At 33.9% G+C, this 26,827-nt stretch overlaps 1 protein-coding gene across 2 annotated transcripts in view; it reads left to right on the forward strand.

Annotated features, from left to right (window-relative positions):
* Positions 1-21,197, forward strand: part of ITGB8 (integrin subunit beta 8) — a 93,133-nt gene extending 71,936 nt beyond the window's left edge. The window contains exons 8-14 of one of the 2 annotated variants that reach the window (XM_036877291.2): positions 384-473; positions 3,860-3,994; positions 6,802-7,195; positions 9,553-9,778; positions 11,099-11,205; positions 14,116-14,279; positions 14,377-21,196. In XM_036877291.2, the coding sequence (XP_036733186.2) occupies positions 384-473; positions 3,860-3,994; positions 6,802-7,195; positions 9,553-9,778; positions 11,099-11,205; positions 14,116-14,279; positions 14,377-14,499 (1,239 nt within the window). In that variant the 3' untranslated portion in view covers positions 14,500-21,196. Of the gene's footprint in view, positions 1-383; positions 474-3,859; positions 3,995-6,801; positions 7,196-9,552; positions 9,779-11,098; positions 11,206-14,115; positions 14,280-14,376 lie in introns of both variants that reach the window. The other variant, XM_036877300.2, reaches the window with a different exon arrangement.
* The last annotated feature ends 5,630 nt before the right edge of the window (positions 21,198-26,827 follow it).

Raw genomic sequence — 26,827 nt, forward strand, 5'->3', positions numbered from 1 at the left:
TAAGTGGAAGGAACCGTATGCAGAACTTCCCAAACTTATTTGCCCTCAGAACATTTTCCATGTTTAAAATATCTCAAGACAATGTTCCAGCGAAGATACTTTGGGAAGTACTGGTCTGTACTTTGATTGGGTTTATAGGTTGGCATGTAATTTGTGCATGCACACACATTCACACACATACACAACCACCATCAGGTGTATGTATGACACATGATACAGGTGTGTGCATCACACCATTTGGCTTCTCTACTTGTGTCTTGTAATTTTGGATTCACATAATAGCTCACCTTCCACTGAAAACTGTAAGAACTTCTATTATTTGTTGATTGCTAAATCATTGTATACTATTATCATTAAGTAAATGTTACTGATATGTTTTCTAGGACCTTCTACCCCTCTTGCCTGGAACCATTGCTGGTGAAATAGAATCAAAGGCTGCAAACCTCAATAATTTGGTAGTGGAAGCCTATCAGGTAGGTATATATTGTACACAATTCTTTCAAATAAACTTTTAATTCCAATTTTTGTGGCAACATACAAACTAGTGCCCTGTCATCTTGATAGGAGCAGTGAACAGAAAATTAAATGAGGAATTAGGACCCTGTGTTTAGCCCTGGCTCTACAACTAACCAGCCATGGGTGGAACCTTGGGAAAGTCACTTCAGCTTTCTGTGGGTCACTGTATCTCCCTGACAGTAAATTCGGGTTGGGCTAAAGGCTATCTCAATTTCCTTCCAAATCAAATGTTCAGTGAACCACAGAATCATGGCTATAAGAGATACTTTATTACTAAGAAGTTTCATCATTTCCTATGTTGTGAAGATAAAGTAAAAAATCCATACTGTTACTTAAAGCAGCACCCTGTCAGGGACAATGAACTATCTGAGATACAGGGATTAAGAGAGCTCTGATGGGGTCTCCTAGGTTAATCACTTGATTGTTCCACGAGTTATTTTAGCAGTTTTATCAAGCCAATTTGATTCAAACAATCACCTTAAGAGATATACTATTTTGTTGAGTTGACAACTATATGCTGTCCCCAGGTCATGAAGAGTGAGTGCCAAGTGCAAAGGTTTAAAGAAACGTCTGCTTTCTGAACCTAGGCCATTCCATTTAACAGAATAATCTCTGTTAAAATCTTGTAATAATAGTGATTGTTACTTTAACACCACTAAGAACCAGTTACTTTCCATACCTGACCTCATTTAATCTGCACAACAAATGTATAAGGCAGGTGTTAGGACTCCCATTGTCTATTTTTCAAACCTTGGGAAAGTTAGGCAAATTAACCAAAAGTCAAACAGCTAATAAGCAACTGGAACAGAATCAGAATCCAGGTTTCCTTCAGGCACCAGGTGCTTCCCACTGTGTGATATCATCCATTTTTCTTTTCCATTTTTTTTTACAATGTTCAAAGATAAGCTTTATTTTACCCTGAATTTATGGGTTATTGGTAAAGTCTCCCTTCCCAAAACTCTCTGATTCCCTTCCAGACACAGAACAGTTGAACAGTATAAACTGTAGCCCAAACATTGTAAGAAACCTCAGGCTTCTCAGGGTCTCCATGCAGCTTCTGCCTTCAATACAGGTATTAAAGGGAAGGGCAGGAAGTAGATATATAATAGAAAGAAAATAAAGCACTTGTTTAAACTTTCTTCTTTTGAAAGGAAAATAAATCTTGTGAGATATTTTTCTCTTTTTGGCCAAGAAATTGTTCTTTGTCTGAAAACTGCCTTGGATGAAATAAGGAAGATCATCTTTAATTATGTTTTTTCTGTTACAAAGGAACATTAGGACTGGGTGAGCTTCTGAGCAAGGAAAACCAAGTATGTGTGTACAATTTATTCCCATCCATAGTTTGTTCCCAAGAATAATCAAAATAGGGAAGGACCTTGCAGTGTTAGAAATCACCCTAGTTTTTATAGCATGAGACCATTTATTACTCCAAACAAAGAATATAAGTTGACAAACTTGCCTGGGTGTCAGATTGTACCAACAGGAAGGGCAATGGCAGAATTTGGTTTCATGTTCTTTATTTGTCTAGGACTATTATGTGATGCCTTAGCTAACTGCAGTTCTGGTTAACCTTAAACAATGGGAAAGTACTAGTAAATTCAACAAGAACTTAATCTAGTTAACTAATTTGCTTAAATTGGGATTCTGTAATTATTTTTAAATTCCTCTGAAGTTTGATATTATCTTCAGAGTCCAGCAGAAGCAATTCACAATTCATTGAAGAAAAAAAAGAATGAAAATATTCATTCTAACTTTTCACATTTTGCATTTCCTTTTTAAGATTTTATAAAACTATATACAAATTTAGTACATGTGAGTGTGATTAATTTTATTTTTCATTCTTTACATCAGCAAAAAAATAATTTGAATTAAAAAAAAGAATCACACATCAGAAAAAATAGATTCTGCCTCTGTACCTGTGAGATATGAAAAGAGAAACTTATGATTGTGTCTGGAACTAAATCCCAAAACAGGGCAAAATTTTAGGTATTTATCTTCACACCCTGCTTGGAGTAACTAGCTCAAGATTTTAAGAGAAGCAGAATTTCAGAAGAGCAAACTGAGAACACTCATAGGGATTTCCTTCTGATCTGTCAGACCATCAACATATCAATACCATTTACATACTACTGGAAGTTTTGGTTCGATTAAATTGTTCAATTAAGTGATTAGAAAGCATAAGCTCTCTGCAAGATAAAAAAATGTGGCTGACATAGTCTTACCTAATCCAATAAATTTATTAATTCAAGGAAATATGTTGTTCTAAAGATTTACTACCATAATTCCATGATCAACTATTAATCAGTAAACACACACCTTTTTATCAATTATACAGTCTAAGAAAAATTACTCAAGTAAAGAATTAGATGCCTTTGGAATTTTTTTTCTTTATATCTTGCTACTCTTGTTCCTTAGGTGTTTACTTCATCTCTTCTCTTTCTTTTGGTTTACAAATATAAGTTAAGGATTTCTGCATGTAATAGACTCTTAATTTTATGAGATGAAATACACACAGATCTACAGTATAAATTTAATGTTGCTAGAACTTCTGGAGCTCAAATATTGTGATGGAAGAAATTAGTGTGTGCTTGATGCAAGATAGGCATTAATTACATAGATGTTTCAAAAAATTATTGTATAAAAGAGTAAGTAAATGAGTGAATGATATTCTACAAAGTAAGGGCCCTATTTCAGTATTAAGGATTGTAACAAATTTGACTTACAAGGGCAAGTTCCAAGACTTGGCAAAAATCCTAGGCCATTTTTGGAAAATGTACAGGACCATAACTGGCAGGTAATTCTTAAATGCCTACAGTATAGAAATTGCCTCCCAAAAATGTAACTTTCAATTCTGTATCAATAGGCCATTTTAGCTTTCATGATAGACTAGTGTTTAAAATGGAAATGTTTTTTTAACAGTTGTAAATGTCAGAAACATGTTCCAGATCTTAAACTGTCAACATCTACTCTCTGTGATACATGTTTTCTCAATGTATTTTTTAAATTTTATCACAAAATATAAACATTATTGGATTGAAAAATGATTCGTTTTGCAACAGTCTGAGTGAGAAGTATCTTTGAAGTGATCAAAATGCATAGTCATGGACATATATGGAAAAAATAGAGCCATTAAAATGCAGATAGTCTAATTATTCAGTATTTCTTAAGTATTTCAAATATAATTGGGCCATTATGTGGAAACACTGTTTTTATTCATCCTTTAATAGCGACAGACTCTTTGATTTAGTTAAAAATTAAGTCTAGAATGATTTAATAAGCTTGACTATGTTTAGTTGCTTACATGAAACCACTAGTATACAATTAAAAAATGATGTCTCTGCAGAAACTCATTTCAGAAGTGAAAGTTCAGGTGGAAAACCATGTAAATGGTGTCTATTTTAACATCACTGCCACTTGTCCAGATGGGACCAGAAAGCCAGGCACAGACGGATGCAGAAATGTGACAAGCAATGACCAAGTATGTGGGTGTGCATTTTTTTCCCATTTAAAATAAACCAAATTGTTCGGTATGCTTTCTCACAGAAAAATCAAACCATTGTGAAAAAACTTTACTTACTTCAAAGTAACTTTTATTGTCCCTTCTCAAAGTTCCTACTTGTTTTAACTTCATTGACTGTTCTTTCAAATTCTCAAGTTAAAATAAATAAATATATATTAAATTCTTAAAAATGTAATAATAACATTAAAATTAGATGCCACAGACAGTATATACTAGGAAATCACACCTCAAACAAGTAGTGTCTATACTTATGATGGCAATACATTTTTGTTTCAAATCTGAAAATTCTTAGAGGAAATATGAAATTGAAGGTAATAAGCCATAGATGGAACAGTTGATAAAGACTAAGAATTCCAAAATCTTTCACTTTGCGATTGTCTCATACACTCATAATGATCTAGAAAAATTTTTTGACAACATTAAAAAAGAAGTCTTATCATTTAACTAAAAAGGGATGAAATGTGGAAAAGAGAAGTCCAGATCATAGCAACATCAGGAAGTAGAACCAGGGGAGATAGGATTGGCACAGTAGCGAGTAAGCACTTAGAAATATGCTTTTAAAGGGAATTCTTATTAGATGAAGTGATTTTCAGTGAGTCATTTACCTCTTAAGGCATCAGTTGCCTCATTTTTAAATAAATATCTTGGACTAGAAGATTTCTAATCCTTCTTCCTTCCATCTCTAAATTTCTATGATGTTATTAATTATATTAATGCTATGCTATAGAGAAAGAGAAAAGGAAAAAGAGCTATTGAAAGAGATAAAAGGTCCTAAGATTTGAAGACTGAATAAAAAATAATATTCCTTTCTCTTTAGTCATAATACATTTTTCCCTCTTGGGAAGTTTAGAATATGTAAGTAGAACAGTTGCTTCAACAAGCTCTATATTTGAAATTAGTTATTGCTAGTTTCTAATTCTATAGCCTCTTCTCTTGTTTTTTTTTCAAAAGACATTACACACCAGTTTATAAAATATATAGTTGATTCCCATTAAATACAGAGAAAACTTGGTGCTAGCAAAAGTAAGTGCTTCATTACCTTCTGAGAAAGGATTACCCTCTTAGAAATACAGTTGTCACTTAACACAGGTGTTAGGGCATGCTCCCCCCCACGCAGTAGGAAATCATTATGTAATTTTTGACTTCAAAAATGTAACTACTACTTAGCTACTAATAGCCCAATAGTTGACCACAAAAGAGCCTTACTGATAACATCAACAGTTAATTCACACATATTTTGTATGTTATGTGTATTATATACTGTATTCTTACAATAAAGTAAGCTAGAGAGAAGAAAATGTTTATCTGCTGGAAATCTCAAAAAAATTGTTCCAATATATTTATTGAAAAAAAGTCTTTGTATTAGTGGACCTGCACAGTTCAAAACCACATTCAAGGGTTAACTATAGTTCTTTCTTTCAAAATTGGTTTGGAAAAATGGTTTTCCTTACTTCTTACATTTGTTTTCTTTTTCTTGGTCTACATTCTCTTATTTCCCCTTCACTTTCAACTAACTAGTATAAACAGTTTGACTCTCAGGGAGAGTCATATGACCTATTAATTATATAAACCACAAGTTATGTTCTACTATTAATACTGGCAGTGACCACATTACCCTACACATTTGTTAATCCTTAACATTATTAAAGACAAAAATCATTACAACATTAATTGTATTGATTTTAATATTATGAGACTGATTCTAATTCCCAATGAATATATATAATACATAAACTTAAATTTAGATTTTTTAGATCACTGAATATGTGTATGTGTGTATATTTATGTTAGGCTTTTTGTTGGAATGGATATATATACACACACACATAAATACATCCATATATATATCATATACATCTGTTCATATACACATAGATCCATCCCACCTAAAAGCCTAAGCACAAATTATTTTTAAACTATCATGGATCTCAGACTAACATAGAAAAAGAACATATAGTCTTCTTATTTGCCAAAGTACTGAGATCATAAAGTCAGCTAACAAATATTAACCAATCATGTTGGGCAAAAAGGAAAAATTTGGCAAGAGAAATTCTCTAGTTTCATGAAGGACACCAGTTCCTGCCAGCCCAGATTCTTAGTTGCAGACTAAAATCTAAATCGACTAACACAGTATTGAGATCTTGAGGCCTGAAAGTCCTAAATCTTTTTCCCTTGAGTAACATCAGGGAAAACCTCATGTTTTCTTCCATTAACACCACGTATAAACTAAAATTTAACTCTGAACCTTAATTTGAGCCCCTGGAAAATAGGAACAAAAAATATTGTTCATTTGAACATTCCATCTCAGGATTTCAAACCAGTAGAGCAGAAACCCTTTACTTTAGTTTATTTGATTTATCCCTACTGCCAAAAATTCAATAACTCACATTTTAAGGACTGAATCCAGAAAATAGTCTATTCTCTCTTAAGTTTGCTAAGAAATCAATTGAAGACATGAATTAATCATCAAAAGTGGAGTAGAGAGTTCAAATAGGCTTGAATCCATATCCATTTAATGGCGCATCATAAACAAGTAGCAGTCATTGAATCCTTTAATGCTCTAGTTCATTAAGAAATAAATGAAATTTAAAAGGGATGTTACATCTACATATGAAAGAGTGCATGTGTAATTTATAAATATTATTTATTTCTATAAAATGGTACATTATTGATTCAAAATATTATTAATAGATATAATATTGTAGTAAAAATTAAATATTTTAATTGATAATCATGACATATATTTCCTTTCTCCCCAAATTTAGGTTCTTTTCAATATAACAGTTACAATGAAAAAATGTGATATCACAGGAAAAAGCTATGCAATAATCAAACCGATTGGTTTCAATGAAACCACTAAAATTCATATATACAAAAACTGCAGCTGTCAGTGTGATGTACCTAAAAGAAAGTGTGTAGATGAAACTTTCCTAGATGCCAATTGTTTCCAGTGTGATGAGAATAAATGTCACTTTGATGAAGATCAGTTTCCTTCTGAGAACTGCAAGTCACATAAGGATCAGCCTGTTTGCAGTGGTCGAGGAGTCTGTATTTGTGGGAAATGTTTATGTCATAAAATTAAGCTTGGAAAAGTGTACGGAAAATACTGTGAAAAGGATGACTTTTCTTGTCCATATCACCATGGAAATCTGTGTGCTGGTGAGTATAAACGTATACACACAGTTTTTACTAGTCACTGTTAAACTAGCACATATGTTAAAGTATCTTTAAATCACATTATAATTACCAATCTTAAATCTGAATCTAATATTCAAATTTCGAAATCTGTGAAATTAGAGCATAGCATATAATTCTGATATTTATATTTTAAATTATTTTGTACAAGGATACTTAAAAATAAAAACCAAAAATTAATTGTCATTCTCAATTATGCCTTGACCTTGTAAAGATAAATAGCAGAAAAGGAAATTACTGATATGTCTGACAAGTTTTCTATAATTAGAGTACTCTTCCCAAAGGATCTGATTCATTCTCATAAGCGGTCACTCCCTTCAGCTTGCTCAGAGAACAGTGAGCTATAAACACACACTTTTCATTCCCTGGAAAATTCTTAATGCATTATTATAAGTGGTATTGTAAATTTGTAGTAATTTAAGCCTCTCCAGTTTATTTTTGGAACAATGCCTGCAAACGAATTGTCAAAGGACAGCATTCTTCAAGAAAATACTGATTTCCTAAATAATCTAGATTAGTCCTAGAGGCCACACACAGACCAAATATTAAAATGAAATAATTTAAAACAAAAATATCAGAAATACTTTTTTGACTTACTCAGTTTACTGCCACCTAGAGGCTAGATTTCAGAAAATCTACACATTTGAAAATTAATACAAAATATTGTTTTTAAGTATATTAATTTTTCTGTGACAGTGTGCCTAGTACACTTATTGTTAAAACACCTTTTTAATGTTTGCATTTTGGTAAGCAAAAATTAATTAAGCTATTGATGAAATGAAATATTTCACATCACAAAGCTATATAAAATAAATTTTCTATTCTCATGTAAACTAAAACTTGGCCCTGTGTCATATAAACATGTGATGGAAAATTGCCTTTTTTATCCTATTATATACACATAATATTTTATATTCCAAACCTTTATTCACCTGTACCTGGTGTCATGGGTAGAATGTATTATAGATGATGTTAGGAGAAACCAGCAATTGTCTTCTAATTTTTAGAGCTAATCCTTTTTCGGGACAGGTGAGAGAAGAGTTCTGAGATAATTTCCCACAGTTGTCAATCTCCCAAAGAAGTCTGAAATACACTGAGAATACCAGTCTCTGTTTATAGTAAAATATAAAAAAAAAAGTATTTGCCTTCCTATATTATTGCTACACCACTGACCCACAGGCAATTGAGAATCTGTTTTGAATTGTTTGTGTCTAAGTTTTAAGTGCAAACTGTAGGCTGACATGGACTTTCTTCGCTGGATTCCTTTGAGAATAAAGACACATGTTCACAGGTCAGCTGGCTAGGATCAGGTACACAGCCTACATAGGGGGAACAGGGTCTGGCAGGCATTTGTTTGGCCTGGACCTCATTAGTTCCACACTTAGCAAACTGAGCTGATCCAACAGTAGACTATGGAACAGCTACCCTGTGAGGCACCAGCGATAAAAGGAGGGAGAGAAGAAAACAGGAAGCAAGGGAAGGAGGGAAGGAATGAAGGGAGGGAAGGAAATGTCCTTAGCCAAATAAGCTTGAGAAATACTTTATCATCCTCTAAAATGTACTGCTTCTTGAAGATTTTTAATTCACATTAACATATTATACTTTGGATACTTCCTGCAGTCTAAAACCCATTTTACTACACATAATCAGTGCTTTTCCTCAACTTATCTGTCTGCACAAACATCCAACCCCAACACCCACACCCGTTTGCTTTCTTCCTTTACCACAGCTCACAGCATGCTTTAGGACATGCCCCAGTAACCCGCTAAATAACATCCTGAAGATGTTGAAAGGATTAGTTCAAATTCCCCGGAGATCTTATCTTTAAACATGGCACTCTCAGAACTGAAGCACTAGAAAGGTTTGCCTCATGGACATTCAAAGTTATCCCAGGCCATTAACAATAGTAAGAGACTAAGAGAATAAACTATGGAAGCTATTAATCAAGTACCCCTGTTTTTTGGATTTCAAGTCAAACAATTAACATTACTTCAGCCTTTGTAGCTTCTTTATGTTCATGTGTTTTTAATTTAAAACTGAATATGCAGTGACCTTCAAGTCACAGGACAGCCATTGCAGCAGAGCAGACTTTACAATTGTCGGCAAAATAGATTAGCATCGGGAGACTATCTGTAAGAGGACAGCTTTGAACATAGACATTCCTAAATCCTGGCATGTTTATGTCAAATAGAAAATGGTGCTGTTTCCATTCACTTGGTTGTCAATGCGTTTCCATGGATATGGGAGGGGAATTTATGTTTGGAAACTCTTCACAGAGTTGGTGTCCCCATAACTTAAGTCCTGGAGCGTCTTTGTTGCAGGGCATGGAGAGTGTGAAGCAGGCAGGTGCCAGTGCTTCCCTGACTGGGAAGGGGATCGGTGCCAGTGCCCATCAGCATCAGCCCAGCACTGTGTCAATCCAAAGGGCCAAGTGTGTAGTGGAAGAGGCACATGTGTATGTGGCAGGTGTGAGTGCACGGATCCCAGGAGCATTGGCCGCTTCTGTGAACATTGTCCCACGTGTCACACAGCCTGCACTGAAAACTGGTATGTGTTCTCTGACTCCAAACATACATAAAGCAGTCCTTCATTGTAGCGATGTTAATCCATTTTTATTTTGCCTTCCTTAATCTTAGAAGTTGTTGGATCTTCTTCAGATAAAGTGTTACTGTCATGGTAAAAGAGGACTTGAAGGGGGAATTTAGGAATTAGAAGACTCAGAGTCCAATCTTTGGCCTCTACACAGCTGGAAACATCAGAATTTACCTAGGCAATTCACTGCCTTAGCTTTTCTTAAATAGGTTTTTTTTAAAGAATAATATTCAGTGTTCATAAGGGTTCACCGGGGTCTTCTTCCCCAAGTTTATTGAGCTTTAACTGACATATAACCTGTGTTTAAGGTGTACAGCATGATGATTGAGGTCTGCCTGCTTCTCAGCTTTCTATTAACTACAGTTTGATTTAGAACAAGTTGTTGAAATTCTCTGTGCCTTAGTTTCCTCATATTGAAAATGAGGATAACAACTAATACCTTGCTATAGTTCAGTGAAAGAGTTAAATTAGATGATTGATGTTAAAAAAAAAAAACCCACACCTTTATTCTTGGTGAATAGTAATCATAGAATAGATGTTAGCTGTAATTATAGTTGTATTTTTAATATGTTAAAGATGAAGAATGATGGTGGTTATGAAGCACACTAGAAATAAGTGATGATACATGAAAGGCATTATGTCAAATGAAAGTGGCATTGCTTTGTGCCAATAATTTATTTTCCAATAACAATTTGAGTCCTGCTCAAAGCTACTCTAAACATTACTGTGCCTTCTAATTTGTTATACTCAAAATTTTTAAGATATCCACTTTCTCAGGTAGCTCATACATTTTCAGAAATTATACATAGTAATATATATAACTTACTTGGAAATGCAGCACTTAAACATATAACTGACTTATTTCTAATGAATCGAACCAAAATTTGAATTGTGTATTTCGTTGCTAGACTTTCCTATTAATATAGTATTCATCCTGTAAAACATTTTTGCTAGTTGGAGTGTGTGTGTGTTGGGGGAAAGAGGGGTGCAGACAATGAGAATATCTTCATTTCCTGGAGATTTTCTTCTCAATACAGAAAAAATCATCATTTTGATTTCAAACATTATTGAAATATCTTAAATGGTTAGAATTTAACTTTGCTGTGGTATTAAACTCAGCCCAGATTATAAATAAATGTCAGCTTTCTTTCCAAGTTTTACAAGGCTGCTGTCCTAAAACAGTACTCTATTTTATTATTTTATTTCTTGTAGAAAATACTATGGGCTACAGCCTTTTTAAAGATTAAACGTTTTCACTTCTGTTTCCCTTTACAGGAATTGTATACAATGCCTTCACCCTCACAACACGTCTCAAGCTATACTGGATCAGTGTAAAACCTCATGTGCTATCATGGAACAGCATTATTTGGACCAAACATCAGGTAAACCAAAGCTTAATGATCAAAACACTAAGGAGTAACTGTAGAGAATCACATTTCCCAAAAAGGCCCACAATCAGCCATCCTACAGAAATGCTTTCAATCTCTATACAACCAGCTAAGTATACTGGCCATGGTTTGGCTGAACTGCTAGATCCCCATTTCAACTACCCAGCTAAATCCCTATGCTGTATACCTCCATGGAAGTACTACACCAAATGGATATTTCAGAGAAGTCTCAGTGAGTCAAGAATAGGAGTTACCTATATAGAGTCCATTTTACCCATAGAGACAAGATCTATGCAGCCATAACAGATCTTTATAACCCAAAGTTGTGTCCACTTATAATCTTCCTCATGTCAAACCAATATTTACTTTCATGTTTCAGGTGAAGCCAAAAAACTCGTAAGTAGCAATGATCTGCTTCTGCAAAATACATTACTTCAAAAGGGCCATTCCTTCCTCCTACTTTTAATTCTGACATAAACATAATTTAGGGATAAATGATTACAAAGATGGCACAATGGAAAGCTGTGTAATTTTTAGTCTGGAGACTGTGGCTTAAGGCATGTACCTTGACAGTAGTAACTAAGAAGTGTCAGCCCTTTTACAAAATTTCCCTAAGCCTCAGTTTCCTCATCTGTAAATGGAAATAATATTTACCTCAAAGAGCTGTGTGAGATTAAATAAACCAGTCAACATGAAAGAAATTACATAAATTAAAAGATGACACATACATGGGAGAAACATGTGAAAGCTGTGTTTAAAGATAACTTTTAGAAAAAAGATCATTAGAAACCAAAAGCCAGGACCCCACTTTGTTCAGGTACAAGTGTTAAAGTATGCATGAATTAGAAATTATGCTTGGAATTATGTCTTCATTCAAAACAATCCTACTGCTACTATTATTTCCAGTCTCTCCTCCAGATTGTAAAAACAATTCCAGCTCTTAGAGAACAAAACTGTACAGGAGAATAAACTTTCTCCACTGTTTTGTTTCTTTCTTCCCTCATATCCACACTGATCTTAGCCCATAATGAATTTGGCTTTGGAAAGAGTGCATGTGCTGCCAGCTGGGTCTGCAGCAGTCACTCCAGAAAGCCAAGTCCCTTTTCTAATAAATAGAGCCCTTACTGTCAACATGTCATTTATTATGTTAAGTAAACAAACCCACTCTGACCTAAATGTGATTACAAGGAAGTATTCCCTTAAAGCTACTTAGGAAAAGCCCTTACTTGACCTAAACTAAGAAAGGAGTCATTGCCAGGGCTAAATGTTTGTCTATCCAAAACGGCATTTTTAAATGCAGGAGATTTGAGCCTTGGAAACGTCCTCAACCCTAATCCATTACACAATGAAATATCTGTAAAATGTAGCTAGGGGGCTCCCCTTTCCTTCACAATTATTGTGCAAGGAAAGGAAAAGGGCATTTGCTCACCACATCTATTATCTATCCCTTCAATCGCACCTAAAGGGTGGTGTCCTGGTCTTTCTGGCTAAGCTCCTATGAGGCCAGAAGCCACTGAGTGGCATCAAGCCACATGCCCCCTTACAGGATCTGTCTTAGCTGACTGAGTAGTTCTGAGTTAGCTGAGGGAAACAACAGTCTGTCAGGATGAAAGGCATGCATGTCACCAACCTTAAGGGCACTGTGGAAGACTCCAAGGGCATTGCCTTTGAATACGGCGTCTTGGATTCTGTGTGGGAGACCTGTAACAAAGAGAAATTTGCACTTGCATTTGGTGTTTCTATTCCAATTAGTAGTCCTCTAGCCTCCCTTTGGCCTTTCTTTCAAGGAACCTCATCGTTTTCCAAAAGAAAACTGGGCTGTAAGTCTTCCAACTTGGAACCTTTGCCTTGTTACTGAGTTCTTCGCTTATACAAGAGCATGCTTGGTCATTCCTGGGAATTCAGACACAACTAACTCAGGACTACTAGCTCTTCTAAGCGTGGTGGGTCACCTCCTTAAAAGGCTTCTCGGGGATACCTTTAGCAATTTAGGTGAAGTCCCCAAAGTCTGGAAAAGGGGAGGAAAGCACATGCGTCTTTAGGCCAGGAGGTAATTTTGTGAATCTTGGAAAGCTGGTGAATTCTATGGAATACTTCCATGTTATGCAACCATGTTCCTCTTTGATTAGGGTAATATCTCTGCCAAAGGTCTGATCCTAAAGCAGAGACCTAGTATGCCCATACTCTTAATGCATTTCCTTTACCAGCTAGTAATTATTTCTTCTTGAAAAAATACACAATGGAATTTTTAGAAGCAAAATAGGAGAGATTTGCTTAACAAGCAAGTAAACAGTAAATTAATAAAAATGAAATATATTTGCATATTGTCCCAAATTAGACATTCCTATTCCCTGGAGAAGCCATGTAATAATAATGAAACTTATTCAAATATAATGAAACAATTTCAAAAAAGAATATATTTATTCATCCATGAGAGTAGTACTGATTTTAGCTTCTGCAGATGTTTACTTTATTTCCCATTACTGGTGTGCAACAAATGAACAGCAAGCATAAAAAGAAAAACATATGCTAATGCACAGAGCTCTTAAATAATGTTTTAAACCCATTTTCCACTTAGTGATCAACAGTACACACCACAACAATTGTCCCTTACTCTGTCACAGATAAAATTCTATTTGGTTAAGGGATTTGGACATACTCCAGTTACTACAATTAAAGCTGCCAAGAAATGATCTTATTGACTACTTTAATTGTGGCTATTCTCCAATAGAGAGCTTTCTGCTAAAAATATTTTAATAATAAATGTGTAATAAAAATTAGTTTACTTTTTGAATCAACAGTAATGGCATTTCTAGTTCTATTAATTGAGATGTTTACTTGTTAGAATCCTTTGACTTACTCATTCCAGTTTTTAAATCCATTTATTTGTTTGCTTCATTACAGAATGTCTCTCTAGCCCAAGCTACTTGAGAATATTTTTCATCATCTTCATAGTTACATTCTTGATTGGGTTGCTTAAAGTCCTTATCATCAGACAGGTGATACTACAATGGAATAGTAATAAAATTAAGTCCTCTGCAGATTACAGGGTGTCAGCCTCAAAAAAGGTTAGTGAATTCTAAAAAAAGAATTACTATCAGTACTTCATTGTCTACTTCCAACATTTAGGCCCTTAACTCATGATAATATTTCTTCTCAATAAAGGACAAGTTGATTCTGCAAAGTGTTTGCACAAGAGCAGTAACGTATCGACGTGAGAAACCTGAAGAAATAAAAATGGATATCAGCAAATTAAATGCTCATGAAACTTTCAGGTGCAACTTCTAAAAAGATAAAAAGTACTTAATGGGAAACTGGATTTTTAATAATTGCTCCTAAAAATTGTAATTTTAGAAGTCACAGGAGGAGACAAATTATTCTAAATCACACCAGTTGCTGGTTGTCCTCAAAGACTGACAAGCATCCTCATCATAATGTGACTCATATTGCTGCTGAAATTTTCAGAGAAAAATGTGTCTTACTACTGTTTGAGACTAGTGTCATTGTAGCACTTTACTGTAATATATAACTTATTTAGATCAGCATAGAATGTAGATCATCTGAAGAGCACTGATTACACTTTACAGGTACCTGCCATTCCTATATTTCCCAGAGAGAAACAATGCTGTGACATCGTTTTGGCATTGTGTCACTACAAGGGTACAGTAAGCCCTGCACCTATGAACATGCAGATGAAAAAATAAGACAGTTTAATGTTGCCAAACACTTCAACAACTGGCAATGAATAGAGAAGAACAGCTAGACAAATAAATGGTTGGTGTTTCACTCATTCAAGAGGTGAACAGACAAAATCTTAATACTGAGGGATATTGCTTCTGAAACTGTACTTTTATGCATGTGTTTTATGTTTTCTTCTTTTTACAAGATGGATACTAATTCCAACATTCTCTCCTCTTTGCCCTTCCTTATATTTTGGTTTTCTTTCTTACAGGATAAGTTTATGTATGTCACAGATGACTGGATTAAATAAGTACTAAGTTACTACTGCCATAAAAACCTAATAATACAATGTCACTTTATTAGAATTAGTCCAAAAGCTGAATGCTTAATAAGGGACACTGTAGAGTAAAATCAAAACCTGAATGGCTTCATTGGAGTTTTATATCTTCTTGCCTGGTAAACTGGATGGATTGTTTCATTATTTCATCTAACCATCAGGTTGAAGTTCACAAGATATTTAGAAACTCTGCCTTAAGTAAAATGTCACACTTTTGAGTTTTCTCAGATATTTACTCTAAGTAGATGTTAGCACTGTTCAAATTAAAAGCTATGTTAAGCTATATTATTTTTGCCCTTCAATGCAGCCTAAGGACATTCTTTCTCTGAATCACCTCTACCCCACTCATTAAAATTCTAAAAGTATACAATTAGAAGAGGACGACAATATTTTGGAAATAAGCTAATTCACATTTTCAGTTAGTCAGGGAACCAAGGCTCAGAAAGTTTAAATGCTTTCTTTAAAATCACCCAAGTGATTATGTGGCAGCATTTGAAAAGAACTTGTATCTTCTTGTCAGGCCAGTGTTCATCACACAATATCATGCTACCTCTTAAATCTTTAAAATATTCAATTAGGAAGTATTTTTTTAAATGTGATTTACTGAACTCTTAAGTATTTGGGCATAAGAGAATTTCAAAGCAAAGCAGAAAACAGTAATTTGAACTCACTGTTCATGATTGGCTTCTAAGAAACTACAGCACTGCCTAACTGCAGGAAAATCCATTCACATGTAGCCTTTGTGAATAGCACCCCCTGGAGTTGTTCAGGGCTTGGCACAAGAGCTTGATACAGAGGCCATGAGCTTTCATCACCTCCAGTGGAAACTTCTTCACAATTACCATATTCCTACAGACTTATTCAGTCTGATTTTATTGGCTGCAAGACCACTGGTCCTATATACAGTACATAGTTTTGCCTATGACAACAGAGGAATTAATTTAAAATGTCTTATAAATTAACTTCCCAGATTTTGTCTTCCAGCACTTGATTTAATAAAAATGCCAGGTATCTGCATTTCAATGAATACTAGCCACTACCCCATATTCTACTCTACAGAGTATTTAAGAACATATACAGTTGATCTTTGAACAACACAGAGTCTAGAGGCACTAACCCCTATGCAGTCAAAATTATAACTTTTGACCCTCCCAAAACTACAAATGGCCTGCTATTGACCTTACTGATAACACAGTTGATTAACACATCTTTTATATGTTATATGTGTTATATATTGTATTCTCCAATAAAATAAGCTACAGAAAATGTTTTATCAAATTGTTGCAAATCTCAAAAAATTTTCCAATATATTTATTGAAAAAAACCTATGTATAAGTGGGCCCCTGCAGTTCAAACCCATGTCGTTCAAGGGTCAACTGTAGTAAGTTGTTTTGGAGACAACAAACACAGCAGCTCCATTAGCCGTCCTTTACAGCCAAGCAATTATGACGCTAAGTTGAACTGTATTTCCTTTCTCAAATGAGAGACTGGGGACATTGACCTAATTCAGTACTGTGACTTACTTGTATAAGATACCTTTGATTACTAAGAATAATGTAAACATTGTATTTTGCAGCTGCCTGTCACACACAACAGCCTTTTTTAAAAGCAAGTGGAAACCTGACAGCCCTCCAAAAGGAGAAAAAAACACAAAAAATCCATTCATTAAAATGCTGACAATTTAAAAACTGAACATTATGATGTTCATAAACTAATTTCATGCAGAATGAATTATCCAAAACAACATAATATAATGAAATCCTTCAAAATCAAGGTTTTATATTTTCAAACTGTCACTGTTTTGCACTGATTTATATTGGACCAAGGCTGTTAACACAGGAAGGAACAACCTTCCTGAGAGGCAATTCAATACTAAATGATGACTGTAGTTATGCTTGTGATGGCTTATGCTTTCATTTTTTTAAACTAAAGATCTAATTCTTTAAGATTTTAAAGCTTATATTTTACTTGAATAATTGAAATTTTCCTGTAAAATGGCTTATGAGAAAAGAATATTTGACTAGATAGAATTAAAAGGTAAGGGAAAACAGGGTATTCTTAGATTAATTTATGTAAATAGAGTCTATTTTCAACTAATATGACTACAAGAGCCTTTTGAGATTCAATGGTAGTAAGCAAGTAATGAAATTTTAAATGGTTAACAAAGTTAAGAACTTGAACACTTTTGGTACGACCACATTTCTGTGTGCTACAGTATGTAATGATTTAGAAGTGTGTCATACATACACTACAACTGTACGCATTTTATTTCCCTGGGGACATCTTTACACTGCAGTGTACGTGGATTTAAGCATTTGTTATCTTTTTTGGAAATTTATTAATATTTATGAAGTTACAGACATTCTCTACAAGACTCATTAAAAATCTGTCTTAAATGTTTAATTTTGCTTTGGTTTATAAAGATTAATATTTTCTAAACAGAATAGATTTCTCTGAAGGCAAATTTTTCAACACTCAAAATTCATATCAGTGGATGCATTAAATGCAACACTTAACTAAAGAATAAATTACAAATTTTTTAAATATATACCTAATCTTCATAGAAAATATTGTTATGCATGACAACAGGCATCCATGAGACACTGAAATATGATTATAATTGACTATGAAAATATTTCTTCATAGAATTATATTTCTCCAGGTGCCTGGTATAGTAAATTAGACTCAGTAGCTTTTCTTTACTTTCCTTACTCATTTTTCCCACTAACTTTTCCTTAAATATTGCCATAAAACCTCAAGCTCAATAAGTAATTGTGAGAAATAACTGCATATAATGGCATAATGTAGTCCTTAATGGTTTTTAAAACTTATTTGGATCTATGTACCTGAACCAAGACAGACCCATTAAAACCTAAGAATTTAAAATTTTCACAACTGTTCATTCAGTTCGAAAGGATTTTAGATCTATATATTTTAATAAAAGTACCAAGTGAAATATAGCTATGTGGGGGTTCAGTCATGTATATACTGTTTTCTGTTTTATTTACTTTTGACATTCATAACTAGCCTATTTATATAGACTTTAAGAACTCCATTTTATGCTAAGCAAAATGAGGTATATTTTCAAAGAAAAATAGACCAGCATTTTTTCAGATCATTGCCCTTTTCTAATTCCTCTATGGCAAATTTATTATGGGTAACTGATTACATATGTTCATATTTCACTGATTTTAAGATATCTGCTTTTTCAATTTAAAATCTTTGAAACTGTGATGTATCTTGTAATTGTTGGCATCATAGATTACAGGGTTTAAAATTGTACTTGAATAAATATTACACTAATTCATCTTTAAATGTTTATGGGTATAGGGACATTACTTTTCTTGGAAGTATTTGAAAACCCATTTATGACAACATGCGAGGCTAATTTTCAGTATAATTGAATCACATACAACTCAACATAGAGCCTGAGCTCAGATCCTGTAGACCTTTCGATTACAAAACCTCTTTGAACCTCCTGCTTATACATTATACTAGTGGCTATGTTTCAGCAAATCTAACTTAACTGACAGGAATGGATGGGTTTCTCTCAGTTTTGCTAACAAATTTTTATTATTTCTATTCCCTTCTAAAAAAATACTTCATATGATCATCTCACTTTTACACAAAATTAACTGGAAAAATATTACATGAAACCATTATAATTAGATTTTGCAGCATCTTGTATGTCTTATGTCAATGACAGTAGAAAACTATGATACATCCTATCAGTGCTTTGGAAAAAAACTTTCAAGTCCTTCTACTTCTTTGTTTGTCTTTACATATCTGTTCATTTATTTGATTTTTTTTCTTTGGCTCTGATAAACTTGCCCTATGTAATGACTGTCATAAAACTGCATATTTAAATTATTTGAAATATATGAAACAATTGTTCAGCTATCTGGGCAGCTGTTAATGAAATACTTGAGAGTAATAACACTACTCTTTTATCTACCTGGAATACTTTCCTGCATAAAATTTCTCTTTGTAAGCTAACTCTATTAGTCAGGTTTCTAACCTCTACAACCTACTTTAGTTGAAATTTTCTAACCTGACAATATTAAAAAACAAAAACACTGCAGTCATAAAAGATGGAAAATGTGTGATTTGTATAAAGAAACTTTACTAACTTTACACTGTACCATAGATAAATGTGATTTTGATAAGAAATCCCCACAATGACAAGTATGGTACATAGATTTTATTTAGAATATTGAAGTATAAAATATTTTAATTCTAAATTATAAGAAAATACAAATTTGCACATATTAATATAGAAGTTCATTTTGTGTATATTTAACATAACTTTAAAACTATTTTCCATTTACCAGTTACTCATTAAAGTTTTTTAAACCACTGCAAAAAAAATTTTAGAAGTGTTTTTAAATTATAAGTAACATAACCTTATTTGTATCATTTAACAAGTTCTGACTTCATTTAAAAAAATTTAATACAGAGTGTATTTTTAAATTAAAATATTTGAATATAAAATAGCTCTAAGAAATAATTTTTATTAAACAAGTTTCTTATTATTTCTGGCTTTGAATTATACATGAAGTTAAATTTCCCTAAGTGACAGGAGATTGGGGAATGTGGTAATTTCACATAATATACTTTGAACCTGTTCATATAATTCTGATTGACTACTAACTTCTGTTTTATGTATTTATTAAAGATCTGACACTGTAGTTTGTTGTGAGATGTTTATTTTTCTAACAGAGCTTATAACAGTTATGACAAGGCATTTAATTAATGCATCATTCTGTTTAAAAGTAGTTGTTAATCAGTATGAAATTTTATGTTTTAAATAAAAATGTAAAGATCTAAGAATGCACAGAATGCTTCTTTATTTGCCATTATGTGCTACATAACATATGACCCAAGAGCTGCCAGATGATAGCACATGGTCACAGGAGGAAATGTAATAACATCCATACATTGTTATTGGTAGAGGACATTACAGGATTCCAAAACACTACTAATTCTAGAAAATTGTACAGTCAATGATAAAGATGTGGAGTCATGATAACTGCTCTATTTCTCTTTTCATAGCTGCCCAACAGTGGAAGCATAAGAAAGATCCTAATTATTAAGAGCTGAAAAACTATCTAAAAGATAAATTAGGCTTTTGCTACCAGCCAAAAATTTCTACCAACACTTATTAGATACAAATGTAACACATTCTCAAATTTCTCTGCACATATTTAAACAACTGAAATTTATGGAATGCACTTGAGTTGTGATTTTTCTTTCTTTAACCTTGGGAAGAGAGTAAAGAAGATGAGGGGACATATTAACAAGTAGACCAATTCCCTGTCCTTAAGGCATTTTAATATTTTGAAGGAAAAAATATGTGTAGTACACCTATAAGTAGAAGTTTTGCACAGCAAAAATCAGATAGAAGCTATCAGGAGTTCTCACAAGGCCTTTATTTTTGAAAATTCATCCAAGTTGGATTTGGGCTGCAGTCTTTTAGGCTTAGGATCTTGTTCTGTGTTGTTTGACCCTAGTCCTCTCTTCCCACTCTAGCGATAGGATCCACCCCCTGAGTTTTGCTGGAGTGTACAGCTGAGACTTTACTATTCAGATTATTTTGCAGCTAAATATGGTTATAGGACTGAATGTTGGCCAGTGGGATGGGAGAGGAAATAATACATACAACTCCCAGATCTCATGTCCTCTGTCTCTCGTTTGGGACAAGTGGAGTAGCTTGGCGAAATAAGCCCTGTTCTGAAATTGACAGTGTTTCCTCTTCAGCCATCAACTGTTCACCTCAAAACTGATCGCTGGTAGCAAAACAATTATTTTAGCTAAATCACTGCATTCTATACTCTAGAACTAATGATACATTCTTTATGTAGTTGTCTCACTGAATTCTCAACAATACTAACTACAATTGGCCTAAGTTTTTGAAATAGGGAAAAAAAAGGCACAGAGAGGTTAAGGACCTTGTATAAACTCATGCAGCCAGTTAAGTGGCCAAGGTGGATCTCTTTCTCCTCATAAATGACTGATCACATGTTTTCTGAGGATAGATTTTACCCATGCTTCAGAAAACATGTACAATAAAATAAAGTTGGGAAGCTAATATATGTACACAAATACTACCCAGGAAGAAGAGAACAGGATTTAAAAAACAAAATGCTAAGTGTATTCAGATGCTGTCGTTAGATAAGAGTCCATGAATGATAGCATTTGGCCTAGGCCTTGGAGGAAAGGTGAGTGTGGACATGCAGAAAGGCAAGCTCAGGGAAACAGCTAGGGGAATGTTAAAGCAGAAAGAGTGGGGATCCACCCAAGGACATTGAAATCTTGTTGAAATGCAGCATTGGATAATGAAAGGCAATAAAGTAAAGGTCCTATGTTATGGACAACTGGATTTCCAGGCTAAGAAGTTTGAACTTAAGTTACTAGGAAAAAGCAAGCCCTGAAGTTTTTGTACAAAAATGTGGTATTGTTGGAATTATACATATTTTGGCATATAGTTGCATAAGCTAAATATAATATTTTAATTAAACATTAATTTTATGCCCTCTTAAAATAATATTTATACCCAAATTTAAATAAAATGTAAATGTTATTTAATACTATTAAAAATTTATGCTGTTAAATGCTATTTATACTAAGTTTAAATACCATTTAGTACTAGTGTAAAATAGCTGGAACTATACAAAAGCAGGAAAAAAATTCAAAATCCAACTTCCTAATAGAAATCACTTTCACATGTAGGCATATTTTCAACTTATTTTTCTATATACTTTATAACTTTTATTGGGCAGTTAATGCATATTTATTGTAAAACACCCAAAAATATGTATACATTAACATTTAAAAAATATTACTCCACTCAAACCACCAACAGTTGCTATACATATATACATATATATATAAATATATATATATAAAACCTATACTTGCTTATAACCAAGAAAGAAATATGTTAGAAACAGTCCACTTTTTTCTTTAAAAACACTTCACACATTTCTCCATGTCAATCTTTAAATAAATGTTTTAATAGATGGATATTATCCCATCTTTGAATGTGCCATAATCATAACTCCTAGATTCACTGAGCAAAAATGAGCAGGATATGACACAATATATAAAACATTGGTAACAACTGCAGAATTCAACTAGAGGAGATTGGTTAAATAAATTATATTTGCATGGGAGAGATATACGTATTAATAAACGCAGGGGAGAAGATGCCAATGTAGAGAGAAATATTTATGTTAGGAAGGCTTGGATTGGAGTAAGGTATGATAAGGGAGCATTTCAAATGTGACAAAGAGGAGTCAGTGAAATGAGCTTAGATGATTTTTATAAGGAAGTAAAGATCTAGACAAAAAGGAGGAAATGAGCTATTGCATGCATGACTTGAGGGAAGTTGGGGACTGGCTAGGTACAGGTGATAAGGTAATTATAGGAATTATAATGGCAACTCTGAAAGTCAGTAGGTACTGCTATCCAAATTGGATGAAACTCCCACTTGGTCTACTAAACAACATGGTTCTTGCCAATCCATAACTTCTAGATTAAATTCTAACTTCATCAAAATATTTAGGAAGGGAAAACGAAAGCTGTAAACCATAAAATGATCATGCTTTCAATATTATCAAAATAAGCCTAACTGCAAGATAGGCAGTATCTCCTTTTAATCTAGTTACTTACATATGCATATTTTGATAATAATCAGAAGCAGTAGAAGGCTGCACGAGAAAAACAAATGGCATCTGGGCTTTCAACTGGGCAATACTTCAGCACTTATTTGGACTGGTGCAATATTCAGCACTTAGAGCCTGGTGCTGTTTAGACTTCTTCCAGTGAATTGCTGCAAGGTCTAAAAAAATTCTCTGACTATAGTGGAGAGAAGAAAACACTTTCTTTAATGGGCTTTGTCATATTCTGCTGTTTTCCATTGTTAATGACTACAATACATTCCAGCCATCATTAAAGGAATGAGAGGTGATTGTATACACTTAAGAAAATCTTAATTTGCTATTAACAACAATTTTTAAATATTTTCCCTATTAAATTCAGGAAATCTATACATCCACAGTTCTCAAAGGAGTAGTCCCTAAACTAGCAGCACATCAGTGTCCTATGAAAATGAGTCAGAAACTCTAGGAAAAGGGCCGAGAGACCAGTGTTTAACAAGCTCCCCAAGTAATTCTGATGCCTGCCAAAGTTTGAGGAGTATTTCCATAAAGACTAAAAACTAGCATCAGAAGACCATAAGCTAGTTATAGGTTATGCATACTGGCTAGTACCTAATACTCAATACTCAGTACAGGTACTCAATAAATAATTGTTGAGACAATCAATGGTGTTCTTTCTCTGACCCCTCAGACATGTCACTGAACAAAAACTGTGCTCAAAACTTGTCATTTGTTACAGTTAAGTCAAAGTAATAAAATGGCAAGTTGTTTAAAAAGATAAGGTTGAGTTCAATTATGTTTTATAATAAAATTAACATCTCCAGTGTATGAGAGGCCTATATTAAATATTTTTATTATCTACAACCAGTTCTCATTTTTTTCTGTCACTGAAACCTTCTCTATTCTTCCCCAAAGCTAAATGCATTGTGTAAATGAAACAGTGGAGGATCTCTAGCACTGCCCTAATTAACAGGGAAATTCCTAACATGGTCCGTGGAGTTCCCTCTGTGGAAGACTAAATCTCTTCACATTCACACTCTCATCTCCACAAGTATACAACCTCTCTGCCCTTCTGTTCAGAGACACAAGTGTCCAGATCTGTTGGTTGTCTTCAAGGAATACAAGGCAGCCACACCAAGGACAGCTGGGCACAGCATCTCTTCCATTGCTCTCCCTGGTCAGTGGTGGAAAACCCATCTGCTCTTACTTTGAGGAATCACATTTGTTTACTCTTCTCTGAAGTCTATGTCACCCATTTCTCCCTTGGTCCAGATTCAGTTCTATTTTGTCTTTAAAAAAAAAAAGCATCTCTTTATGCATGCATTCAAATTTAGTCCACTAAATTTTGTGCTTTTTGGTACTATTTCTGCTTTAGTGTGAGCTTGGGAAAGGGAAAATAACACTTATAATGCCAATGAATAGCAAAAGGGAAAGGAAACATATACATCAGACAGATCCAAAGAATAAGAACTGGTACTGAGAACCTGTTCTGGAACTGTGGATCCCTTGGGTCATGGAGTATATAAAGACAGGTCAGAGATGAGAGAGGAACAAGATTGTTAAAAAAAATTTTTGAGGGATCCCTGCTTTGACTCTCCACTCCACCTCTCTTTGAGGATAGGGTAGGGGATATTCCCTCTAACCTCCAGTCTAGAGGAGCTTCAAGGGAACCACTAGATTTGAAATGTATTCCATACATCTGGGAGACAGAGAAATCTGATGCCTGGCTCATGCCAGAAAAAGAGGCATTGTCAAAGCTCAGTGTTGATAAAACATAAGGCTATGGCCTAAGTCCTATTTCCTCCCAGCAAAAGGGAATGAATGGCAAGTATTAGATATGTCTACCCTAAATTGAAACTGTATATTATCACTCTGTAGGTTAGAGTATAATTTGAAGCAGAATGAGTAAGTGCAATTTTCCTTCCTTCCAAATATCAAAACAATAATATCTGACTCCTCTCAATAATAGTTTGGATATAATTTGCACACCCCCTTGGCCTCACTACAGTTCAAGAAGATTTCCCAGAAAGGAGCTATGTGCTCATATGGAGCCTCAGTTTTTGCAACTGTCACCCAGGAGACAATGCCAGATCTGGTCTGGAAACCAGCAGGGATTATGATTGTAGCCCCAGAGGACTGTATATATGTGAATATTTTAAAAACTTCTGCCTGAATGTCTGGCTTCTGATCAGACTGAAACTAGGTATTAGATGAGATTCCTCCCCTTGGGTAACAAAAGGTTTTTGCAAATCCTCAACAAGGAGGCATAACAAGAATAAAATCAAGTGGTTTAGACAATCACAAAGGTTCCAGAGACAACCAAGAACTAGGGTAAAGTTGAACAAGAAAGATCATCACCAACTTGGAGGCACTCCTTCAAGACTGAGAGAGGTAGCTATTTCCCTAATACACAGAAATAGACACAAAGAGTCAAGAAAAATGAGGAAACAAGAGAAGTATATTCCAAATAAAGGAATAAGACAAAACCTCAGAAAAGAACCTTAATGATGTGATGATTAAGTAATCTACCTGGTAAATCAATGGGCAGAATGATGCTTACCAAACTCAGAAGCAAAATGGATGAACACAGTGAGAACTTCAGCAGAGATAGAAAACATACCAAATAGAAGTCAGAGCTGAAGAATACAAAACTCCTAGAAAAATACATAGGTAGTAAACTCTTGAACACAGGATTAGCAATTTTTGGATAAGTCTCCCTAGGCAAGCAAAAGGCAAAAATAAACAAGTGGGACTACATGGAACTAAAAAGCTTCTGCACAGAGAAAGAAATCATCAACAGAATGAAAAGGCAACATATTGAATGGGAGAAGATTTGTAAAGGATATTTCCAATAAGAGTTAATATTCCAAATATACAAAGAACATATATAACTCAATAACAAAAAAAAAGAAACAATCCAATTAAAAAATGGGCAGAGTATCTGAATTTTTCCAAAGAAGACAAAAAGATGGCTAATTGGCACAATAAAAGACACTTAACATCACTAATCATCAGGAAAATGCAAATCAAAACCACAAATGAGATACAACCTTACCTCTGTCATAATGGCTATTATCAAAAACACAAGAAATAACAAGTGTTAACAAGGATGTTCTGAAAAGAGAACTCTCATGAACTGTTACTAGAAATGTAAATTGGTGCAGCCACTATGGAAAACTGTATGGAGAGTTTCCAAAAAATTAAAAATAAAGCTACCATATGATTCAGCAATTCTACTACTTGATATTGATCCAAAGATAACAAAAACACTAATTCAAAAGATACATGCACCCTTATTTTCACTGCAGCATTATTTAAAATAGCCAAAATTTGGAAATAACCTAAGAGTCAATCAGTGGATGAATGGATAAAGATGTGAGATACACACACACACACACACACACACACAGATACAGAACAGAATACTACTCAGACATAAAAAAGAAGGAAGTCTTGCCATTTACGACCACATGGATGGATCTTGAGGTCATTATACTAATTGAAATAAGTCAGACCGAGAAAGACAAATACCACAGAATTTCACTTATTGGTGGAACCTAAAAAACAAAACAAACAAACAAAATAAAGTCCAGATTCAAACACAAAAACAGACTGGTAGTTGTCAGAGGTGAGGGGGTTAAGTAAGGGAAGGCAAAAACAGGTGAAGGGAATTAAAAAGTACAAACTTCCAGTTATAAATAAATAGGTCATGGGAATATAATATACAATATGGGGAATACAGTCAATAAGATTTTATTAACTTTGTAAGGTGACAGATGGTAATTAGACTTATTATTTCACATCTTGTACAAGTGTCAAAGCACTGTTGTACACTTGAAGCTAAAATAATATTGTATGTATTTATACCTCAATAGATTTTTCAGTTATTTAAAGTTTACATTTTAGTGCATTTAAAATTTATGAGATTATTTTGCATTAA

Source organism: Manis pentadactyla, chromosome 7 (genome assembly GCF_030020395.1).
Source record: "Manis pentadactyla isolate mManPen7 chromosome 7, mManPen7.hap1, whole genome shotgun sequence".
Classification (NCBI taxonomy): domain Eukaryota; kingdom Metazoa; phylum Chordata; class Mammalia; order Pholidota; family Manidae; genus Manis; species Manis pentadactyla.